At 63.6% G+C, this 10625-nt stretch overlaps 1 protein-coding gene across 1 annotated transcript; it reads left to right on the plus strand.

The window, feature by feature from the left end:
- The first annotated feature begins 5685 nt into the window (after positions 1-5685).
- RTP5 (receptor transporter protein 5 (putative)) lies at positions 5686-9359 on the plus strand. Its single transcript, XM_040231970.1, is given in 7 exon segments — positions 5686-5690; positions 5813-6082; positions 7957-7967; positions 7970-8559; positions 8561-8879; positions 8882-9108; positions 9111-9359. Coding segments are annotated over 7 exon segments (1671 nt in total).
- The last annotated feature ends 1266 nt before the right edge of the window (positions 9360-10625 follow it).

Here is a 10625-nt window from a genome sequence, read left to right on the forward strand (position 1 = left end):
GCCACTGCAGCCAGGCTCGCCGCGGGCTGACCGTCCCTGACCCCACGTGTGCCCCTCTCACAAGCCCGGGGCGCTGGGATCGTAAGGCCACCCGGGCCCACGGTGCCGGGGGGCCTCCGGGGAGGCGGTCAGCGCGGGGGCTCCAGGCGTGACGGTGCAGGGCCGGCGCACACAGGGGCCAGAGCTGCTCAGGGACAGCATCTCGCTCAGCCGCCCGCTGGTGCGCCAGGGCTGCGCGGCTGCGCCCACTGAGGGCTGCGGCGGCCCCACTTGCTCCCACGCCGGCCTGCCTCCTGCCCCTGAGGTGACGCCGGCTCTCATCACGGGCCCCCGCGCCTGAGAGCCACTCCCAGCGCTCTGCCCTCTCACCCTGCACCCATCCTCCAGCGTCTGCATTGTCTCCACAAAGTACACAGTGGGGTGGCCCGTGCGCAGACCCCACGGACACTGGTGCGCGCGCCCAGGTGTCCCCTCTGAGCTCCTCACTGTGCCCGCAGCGGGTGGGCTCGCTCGGCTCTTCTCTGCGGAGGCCCACCTGGGCGGATCCAGCGGGGCGTCCGGCAGGGGGGAGCCAGTGGGCAGGGCCTGGTGAGCTGCCCTGGCCCGCGCAGCCCCTGGTGCCGTGGGGTGTGTGCTGCACCGGCAGGTCTGTCTGGCTGCCGGCTGCTTCCTGCTAGACCGACCGCAGAAGCCCAGGGGCCAGCAGTGAAGGAAGCGAAAGGGCCCACAGGGTTCTCAGCGAGGCAGGCGCTGGGCTCCCCTCTTTCGGCCCTGACGAGAGGGGGCCTGGGGCTTCCAAGGTGCCCCTGGCCTGGCTGAGGTGACGCTGGAGGAGGCCAGGGGTGGAGAGAAAGTGGGGAAGAGGGGATCCCCGAGCTCCTGAGAGGCTGCTGGCTTTGGAGGGACGTTTCCAGCAGGGGGGAAACACAGGAAGCAGGGGGGTCTCCCGAAACTGCTTCTGGGGGGCCAGAGGATGGTGATGTCAGTGACCCCTGACCCACGCTTGGAGGGGGAAATGATGCCCCAAACCAGGAGGGTGGTGAGTTCACAGCCAGTCTGAGGTTGGAACAGGAAATGGTTAATAGTGTTTGCAAATAAAAACTTTCTGCTCTATCCTGTTTTTGAAGCATTTCCCAGAAGTTAAAAAAGAATACCGAATTTATCTGCCCAATGTACGAATCAAATTGAAAAATGAAGATGAAATATTTTCATCATGTATTAGGCACAAGAGTAGAGACAGCTGGGGTATTTGCTCATGTGGTGGGGTCCCCGTCATTTCTGAAATTGCTAGAATGCTGTTGGGAGTTTAAGTGCAGATTCACATTTTAAAATTCCCAGAATGTGTGTCTGTGTGTGTGTGCCCATGTTCTGTGTGTGTGGGCATGCACGTGTTCACAGGCAGGCTCGTGTGTGGTGTGTCTGCGTGTGCACAGGGGCCCGCATGCGTGTGTTTGTGTGTAGGCTTGTGCTCATGTGTGGGTCGCGCTGTGTAGGTGTGTGTGGCGGTTTGCATGTACGTGTGCAGAGTGCAGTTCTGTGTGTGCTGTGCTCACATGCGTGTGTGTGCCTGTGTGCCCCTCTGGCCTCTCTCGCTGGCCAGTCGCCCAGGCGGCTGAGGGGCAGCCCCCAGGTTCTGGAGGCAGGCCAGCCGGGGCGGACATGGGGGCGCCACCCCCTGGACGGGCCGGCCTTGCCTCCAGGGCTGGGGGGCTCTCAGTCAGAGGCACCCCGCCCGCTGCCCAGGTCCCTTGTCCTTTTCCGCTGTTGCTCGATGTCCTGGCTCCTGTGGGGTGTGGGGGAGGTGCCAGCCCCTCGCTTGGCAGCAGCTGGGCTGGGTGCTGAGACTTGGACGTTGGGAAACACCGTAGGGATGGAACGGCTGGGCGGGGCTGCGGCGGCTGCGCCCCCGTGTATGCACCTTGACTGTGTGCTGGGGCTCGGGCCCTCGGGTGGGCTGTAGGGCCCGGGATTCAGGGAGTGCACCCCTCTGCAGAGGCCTGGGGGCAGGGCGGCCCGGCACGCACTGAGACAGACTCTGCCCCCGGCTCTCTTCCTGGTTGTCTGTCTGTCTGTCCTAACTCGTCTGCTGCCCACGCCCAAGGTTGGTGGAGTAAAGCATCAGCTGGGGGGCCTCGGGCGGACCCTGTGACCTCCGACCCTGAGCTGGCGGCCAGGTCTGTCGCATCCCTGCTGGGCTGTCTTGCCTCCTTCACTCCCACCCCTGCCCAAAGCGGGCTGTTGTCTGGCCCAGGCTTGGGGTGGGGGCTTCCGGGAGCCAGCTAGGTCCAGGTGGGGGCAGATGGGGGCTCACCTGGACTGTAGGAGGTCTGCTTTCTCACGCTCCACCGGAGGACCCCGTGTGGGTGCTGCCCCTGTGCCCTGGCTGGGGGGCGAGTATAGCTAAGGAGGAGGCCAGAGAGTGTCCACTGGGAGAGCGACCCTTGCTGCTTCCCTTGGGGGGTGATCGTGTGGAAATGGTACCTGGTTTCCTGGTGCTTCTCTCCACCCCCGATCCGAGCTGGTCTGGAGTCGTCAGTGCCTTGGGGAGGCTGGTCCTAGGGCAGAGGGTGGAGGGTGGAGGGTGGAGGGCGGAGTGCGGAGGGCAGAGGAAGTGGCCGCTGACCCTGCTGTGGGAGCCTGTCCTTCAGCAGAAGGGCCTCTTCGACCCCTCCTCCAGTCTGGACTCACACAGACCCTGGCTCCAGAACACGCCTCCCGTGTGGGGTGGTGCTGCCTTCTGCCTCGCCCCTCGTTTCTCTGCCAAGGAGAGGAGATATTTATGGCTGATGGATCTGTTAGCGGACCCTGTAAGCAGCATTCGTGGGGGGCTGGGCTCGTGGGTTTGGGGGGCAGATAAACGGGCAGCCAGATAAAGGTGTGTGAAGGCTGACCTCCCCGGCTTCTGCACCTCTGGGATAGGCTGAGGGGGTCCTGAGTGAAAGGTCAGAGGTGACTGGCTCCTTGCATCACCACCCAAAGGTTATTTTCCGGGGCAGGATGGTGAGTCACGATTGCTAGACTCTCCCCCAGAGTGAGTCAGCTGGTGGTCTCTGGAGAGGAGGGGCCTGTGGCTGGCTGGGGTGGTCTGGTCTTGGCAGTGTGAGGGGCCCACGCCCAACACAGGGCAGGCACAGCTGGGGCCACTGTGCCTGGAGGGGCCGTCGGGAGGGGGAGAGCTTGTACACAGCACAGCCCAGACTGACCAGCAAAACTCAGGATCTTAGAATTGCAATGATTGGCTGGGTGATAACCAAAAATTTCCCAGGAAAAGCTGCCCTAAGGTAACATATACAGATGACACCACCCTAATGGCAGAGAGCGAAGAGGAACTAAAAAGCCTCTTGATGAGGGTGAAAGAAGAGAGTGAAGAAGCTGGCTTAAAACTCAATATTCAAAAAAACTAAGATCATGGCATGCATTCCCATCACTTCATGGCAAACAGATGGGGGAAAAGTGGAAACAGTGACAGATTTTATTTTCTTGGGCTTCAAAATCACTGCAGCCATGAAATTAAAAGATGCTTTCTCCTTGGAAGAAAAGCTATGACAAACCTGTACCCCGTATTAAAAAGTAGACATATCACTTTGCAGACAAACGTCCATATAATTAAAGCTGTGGTTTTTCCAGTAGTCTTGTATAGATGTGAGACCTGGACTATTAAGAAAGCTGAGCACCGAAGAATTGATGCTTTTTAACTCTGGTGTTGGAGAGGACACTCGAGAGTCCCTTGGACTGCAAGGAGATCCAACCAGTCCATCCTAAAGGAGATCAGTCCTGAGTGTTCATTGGAAGGGCTGATGCTGAAGCAAAGCATCAACTGATGCAAAGAATCAACTCATTAGAAAAACCCCTGAAGCTGGGAAAGATTGAAGGCAGGAGAAGGGGACGGCAGAGGATCAGATGGTTGGATGGCATCACTGACTTGATGGACATGAGTTTGAGCAAGCTCTGGGAGATGGTGAAGGACAGGGAAGCCTGGCGGGCTGCAGTCCGTGGGGTCACCAAGAGTTGGACACGACTTAGTGACTGTACAACATCAAAGATAACAGTGACTGCTAGAAGTTCCTTTCTCCTTAAAGAAGAAACCCAGGGGTGCGTGACCCTGAAGTGCTATCAGGACTCCAGCGGCCCTCAGGATCCAGGGTCTCTCCTTGCTTCTTCCTCAGCAGTGGCTTCTTTCTGCAAGGTCACCTTGTCGTCTCAGGTGGCTGCAGGAGCGCCAGCCATCATGTCATCATCTCTGCACTGGTGAGCAGAGAAAGCGAAAGTGGAATGGGAAAATTAGGACTCTCCCTGGTTACCTGGTCCAATATTATGGGACCTTCCCTGAGGCGCCTCCCAATACTTTCCTGCTCTGTCTCACTCACACTTAGCTGCAAGGCAGGCAAAGGTCACTCAACTGAAAGAGAGTTTGTTGAGAAACGAGCCACTTGACAGGGTCCGCTGTGGGTCGGACACAGACGAGGGAGAGAAATGGGAAGAAACTGTTCGGCATGTGGGGTAGAGGCAGAGTTGCTAGTGGGAGCCCCCCGTGGAGCTGAGTGGGCCTCATGCAGAGAGCACTCCCTGGTCAAAGGTCACATCAGGTTTGCATGCTGGAATTTCTGGGTGGCTCGGGGAGTGGACAGGCTGCAGGAACGCCCAGCCTGTGAGGCCCACTCCCAGCAGAGTGGGCGCAGCAACTCCGGAGCCTGGAGACAGCTGTCTGGCAGGTGACGTGGCCCTCGGGGAGGGGGGCACAGAGCAGGCGGCCTGTCTGTGTGGACAGGCCCAGGGTGGGGAGCGGGGCCAGCGGCCCAGGCGCGGAGCCCAGGACCTCATTCCGGGAGGGGTCTGTGGAGGAGGCCAGCTCTGTGCCAGGAGCTGCCACAGCCTGGCGGAGTGTCTCTTCCCGTTGCCTGTGGGCTCTGGGGACTCACTGGCCGCTGAGCACAGGCCCTCCCAGCCGACGTCCCTGTCTCCCTCGCTTGGCCAGAGCCTTTTCAGCTTGTCAACATGAGACCCTGTGTCAGGGCCTTGGGCCCGCGGAGGAGGCTGCTCCCTCGGCTTTCTGGGTGCAGGCCCCTCCCCACCCTGCCTGACCAGCGGTGGTTCTGTCCTTGAGCCTGGCCACCTGCCGCGCCGTCACCAAGCCCTGACCTGCTGTGGTGAGGTCTGTACACAGGACGGGGCACAGCTCACGGGCCGCGGGCTCCTCTTCCAGGAGGCTCCCTGATGTCCCCGATGGGTTGCCCCGGCGGGAAAGGATGGGCTCCGGGGGCTGGGGGCATTCGGACACGTATGGGGGCCTGGCTCCTTCAGATGCTGAGCTAAGAGCTTAGAGGCATTCGTGAAGCTGTGCATTGACTGTGTTTAAGGTATTTTAACATGAAGGGGACTTTCTAGCAAATAAAAAGTTTGGAGAAAAGTAATGGCAAAATTCACAACAATACATGTTCAGCAAAGTTCCTCACAGCTCTGCTCGTGATGGCAAACTAGGCATTGAATTCAAGGATCAAGGCCGGGTAGGCAGACTGCACCCCAGCTGCGGACCGGGCGTTCAGAGGCACGGGTCCCGCGGCGTGCTGGGCGGGAGGAGCAGAGCAGGCCTGCGGACGAGGTGCTCCGGGCGGTTCCCTGCAGGCACAGGAGACGTGTGGGCGTCAGCCCCACAGCGGGGACGATGGGCGACTTTCATCATCGTGAATGTCGTCCTTTTTATTTACCTGTTTCCAATTTTTCCTAAAACGAAAATCCACTGCTTGCGTAATAAAAAATACTCGAAGGGATGAGAAGAAGAGGCCCATTTCTCATTTCTCTGAGACAAACCCAGTTGCTATGGAGACTCGGTGGTTGTCAAGGTGGCGACTGGCCAGTGCTGGAGGCGGGTGGGTGCTCGCCTGGAGCCCAAGCCGGCGCGGCCCTCAGACCGCATTGCAGACCCAAACAGCATGGATGGGGTGGACGTGTGGGCCAAGACTTTGGCCCAGCTGATGGCCCAGGCGAAGCCCCAGGACAGCTGGGAGCTGGCCCCCCAGGAGAACCTGGCCTCAGGGCACCTGGACAGCAGTGGTTTCCAGTACTGGCTTCGGGGGCTCTCGAGGTGCGGCTGGGGGGCCTCCTCTGGGGTCCCAGGAGGCAGAGTTGGGGGGCGAGGCTGTCTCGCCTCCAGCCAGTGCTGGGTGTGGCCTGGGCCTTGAGGAAAGCGGGAGCGGGCGTCTGTCTGCCTGGCCTTGGTGCCCAACTTGGGGGTGGGGGGGCCGGGAGCTCCCTGTCCCTTCTGGGCAGCGGGGGTATTGGGGGAACAGTATGTCCGTTACCTGGGTGCAGGCGAGCGGAGTCCCTGCCTGCTGGGCACCTCCAGGCCAGTCGGGGGCCCGGCCCAGGAAAGGCTGGTGGGAGGGGGGATGGCCGCTGGCCTGTGGCAGACTTTGTTCACCGCAGCATCTCCTCGTTTCCATGGCAGCACTGACAGCTGGAGCAGGGTGGGTCTCTGCCTTGCCCTGCAGAGGGCCTGAGCATATGGACCCGGAGGGCTTGGGCCCAAGAAGGAGGAGGCGGTCCTGGCGCGGGCTGTGGCTGAGCGGGGGCCACGTCGGGAGCCCCGGGGACCTTGTGTCTCCACGCGAGCTGTGCCCTCCCTCACGAGGACAGCCAGCGTCAGACAAGCAGCCACGGGCCAGACCGGCTGTGAGGTCTCCCAGGGGCCAGCTGGGAGGGCGCCGGTGGGAGAGGGGGCCGTGTGGACCCCGTGGGCAGCTGTCCTTTGACACGGATCCCCCCGCTCCCCAGCGTCTGAAGCGCCGGGGATCAGGAGTGCGGTGAGAGGCTGGCTTTCCCAGGTGTCAGCAAGTGACAGCATCGGAGGCTCCTTCCCACCCGTAACTGTCCCCTGGGGGAGCCGCTGCACACGGGCTGGGGGCTCACCCTGACTACTGGCTGGTGTTTTGTTTCCATAGACACAGACATGCCGGCTGGCGGGACAGCTGCTAGTGCAGACCCACGTCTCCACGTCCAGCCAGGACGCGCCGCTTAATCAACAAATACGGGAGGAAGTTCGGTCCCAAGGACACCATGTGTGTCCAGGTGCTCCCCAGCCATGCGTGGCCAGAGGCTGCACGCGGGGGCGTGGGGGGCGGAAAGCCCACCATCAGGGGAAAGTCCGGTGGATCGGCTGGAGAATCACTCTGTTGGAGAGACGGGGACACAGAGCTTAGCCCCTGGAGCAGCACCGTTGCACATGAAGGCTGGACATGCAGTCCCGGTGCGCTGGCCCAGGGCCACAGGGCCACCCAGCCTCCCAGCCACCCCTTGCGTCCCGTTCTCCCTGCACCCCCCATGGCGCCTTTCCTGGGGGACAGGCTCCCCAGGCCCTTTCTGCAGTCCCCTGCCCTACCTCTGGGCACCACAGATGGCCCTCCCTCCCGCGGGGTCCTGGTGGTGTCTCCTAGGGGCGCTGAGACCCGCGTCGCTGGGACAGAGTAGCAGCAGGCGTATCACTGAGCCTGGAGGGGCCCAGGCAGCGCGCTTGGCCTCCCGGGCCGCACTGGGGCCAAGGGACGGAACGGGTCTGCTCGGGCTCTGCAGGCTGGGGGGCCTCGGGGGCGTGCACACCCAGGGTGGGGTTGGTGCGCACGGGCTGTGGGGCCTCGGGGCGTGCACGGGCTGTGGGGCCTCGGGGGCGCGCACGGGCTGTGGGGCCTCGGGGGTGCGCACGGGCTGGGGCCTCGGGGGTGCGCACGGGCTGTGGGGCCTCGAGGGCGCGCACGGGCTGTGGGGCCTCGGGGACGCGCACGGGCTGTGGGGCCTCGGGGGCGCGCACGGGCTGTGGGGCCTCGGGGACGCGCACGGGCTGTGGGGCCTCGGGGACGCGCACGGGCTGTGGGGCCTCGGGGGCGCGCACGGGCTGTGGGGCCTCGGGGGCGCACAGGGCAGGCTCGGGCCGAGCCCTCACCCACCAGCCTCTCTCCTCCGCAGGCTCCAGTGTGGCCCTGCCAGTGGGGCTGAGCCTCGGCCCACATGCACGTGCTCTTCCACCTGTGGTGGGACGAGGCCGGCAGGCGCGGGCTGGTCAAGATGCGGGTCTGGGGCCAGCGGTGCCGGCTGTGCCCGCCCGGCGGGGCCGAGTGCCGCGTCAGCTTGCTGAACGTGCGGCTCTTTCTGGGCAAGCTGGCGCTGTTCATCGCGCACAAGTGCTACGCGGAGGGTCCCGGCTCCGACCAGGGCCCCGAGGTCTGCTTCCGCGAGCGCTGTGAGGCCTGCGACCTGGGGGTCTGCTTCTTCCAGCAGCCGCCTGACCCTGCCTGGGGGCCAGAGGGCAGGAGCGCCGGCAGTGTCAAGGGCAGGTTCACCCTTTACTCCAGCGGTGAAGACAAGGCCACCCCCGCCGCCAGCAGGCAGCTGCGCACTCTGGGCCGCGGGCTGCTGGTCGACCGTCCGCGGGGCTGCACCCCCGACGCCATCGCCGTTCCCCTGTACGTGGCCGACTTCATCAGGAGCCCCATCGCCGAGGGCAGGGACTTCTGTGGCCGGGCCGAGGAAGTCATCACCATCCCCCTCTCCCTCGGGCGCAGGGCCCGGGGGGCTGGCGGGTGAGCCCGCAGGCGGCCAGCACATCATCTGCAGGGGCTCCCTCCACCTGCCCGCCAGCTCCAAGGCCACGTCCAAGGGCGGACACTTCCCGGTGAACATCAAAGCCCCCGTCTTCCACGGCAAGGGGCTCCTGCTCAGCGGCGCGAAGGCAACCACAGGCTTCATCTACAAAGGGCTCGGCTGCGTCTCTGAACCTGACGAGGACGGGGACGAGGGCGCCCTGTTCGGCAGCACCAGGCTCGTCCAGGTCGGAGGCAGCCCACGGCCCATGACCTACATCGTCGGCCTCATGGACAGCAGGGAGGGCTCATCACCTTTCCCTCCTGCTTGGCCGACGTGCTCCAGGAAGACGCCGACGCGCTCGGCCTGGCGTATGGCTCCCTCACTTTCCCGTTCATGTTCGCCTACGAGGGCAGAGTGGCGGCCTCCTCTGCCAGTGGCCCTGAAGGCAAAGGGCAGGGGGCTGGCGGTGGTGGCCCCCCTGCCGCGGGCCGTGAGCACCTCCCGGGGGCCGACGCGGGCGGCTGGGTGCCCCTGGGCGAGGCGAGGGCTCCGTCACACTCCCCTTCTCTGTCTTTAGCATCATCCAAGGCAAGAGTTCCGGGCACAAGGCCAGGGGCCCTCGAGGCAACGGCCTGGGGCCCCAGGGCTCCTCCAAGAAGCGGAAGCAGCCAGGGCCCTGGGCGTCCAGGTTCCGCCCCCAGCCTCCCAGGGCCGAGGGCTTCTGCTCCGAGCCTACGGAGAGGCCTGGGCCTGGGTCTCGCCGGCCGTCTGTGCCCTCTGGATAATGCACCTGTGCAAGTTCAGCCCCGACGGCTCCCCGTGGGTATGAAGGGCGGTGCCTCCCGTCGTTCCCCGGGGGCCCCCCTCCAGGGGGGCTGCCCGGGCGCCCAGCAAGCAGCGACCCCCGCCCCGGCTGCCCTGCTTACGTGTTCCGTCTCCACGGTGAGTCCTGGTGTCGTGGAAGCTCGCGCCATGACCATCCCCCGAGCTGACTGCGTGTGTCCCAGGTGCGCTGTACGTGTGTTACACTCCAATAAAATAAGAGGCAAGAGGCAGCAGACACATGGCCTCCCGCTGAGCTGAGGGTGTGCAGGGGACGGTGGGGCGCAGCGGGCAGCCGACCCCGGGGTCCTGGTCCCCCCAGTGCCCCTTTCCTGTGGTGCCACTAGGTTTCTGGACGTGACGCTCGGGCCGGTTTAGCACAAGCTGCGGAGGGTGGGGAGACCAACACCACCTCCTCAGGAAGATGAAAGCCCCACCCCCACCCCAGGGCCCCAGGAGCTGAGAAGGCACCTTCCCTGAGTGAGGGGCAGCGGACCACCCAGCATTTTACCAGATTTTGTTCATGGTTCCCGGAACATTTTCATCCACAGCAGTTTTCAAGAAGCGCCATCTGCTCGAGGTTCCCTGTGTCTAAACCCTGGATTCCCATCTTCATGGCCCAGGATCCAGTTCTAAGGGGCAGGGGTGTTGGGCCATATGGGTCCCAGGCATCAAGGGATGACCGTGGGCAGCTGGGCGGGGTCACCCTGTCCCTCCCCTCACACAGACTGGCCCCAGGGCCCTAGGGTCTGAGACTTGGCTCCCCGGTTGGATGGGAGGTTTGGGAAGGCTTGCCTCATAAGGAAGGATAGGTGGCTAGACTCTTTGCTGCAGGGCCCTCTGTCCACAGGGCCAGGGTGGATCTGGGAGATTAGACCTCAGGCTGACTCCAGGTGGGGGGAAGGATGGGGAGGGGTCCCCACAGAGGGGCTGCCTGGACGGAGGGACAGGGGTGGACTTTGACGTCAGCATCCTGCCCAAAGGGGCCCCATATGACACCAGAGCGCGGAAGGCTCTAGGCCACGTGGATGGCCACACAGCACCGGACCTGAGGCTTGACACTCACACAGCCGGGCAGAGCCGGCCAGAGCACCGCGGCCAGGCCCCCGCCATCTCTGACACACCAACCACTGGAACAGGACACAACTCCAGAGTTCTGTCTACACTGGGTGAGACCTCACTCCTAGGGCAGCACCTGCCCTCCCACCCTAAGTGGTCTGTCTACACTG

Source organism: Oryx dammah, unplaced genomic scaffold (assembly GCF_014754425.2).
Source record: "Oryx dammah isolate SB20612 unplaced genomic scaffold, SCBI_Odam_1.1 HiC_scaffold_28, whole genome shotgun sequence".
Taxonomy (NCBI): domain Eukaryota; kingdom Metazoa; phylum Chordata; class Mammalia; order Artiodactyla; family Bovidae; genus Oryx; species Oryx dammah.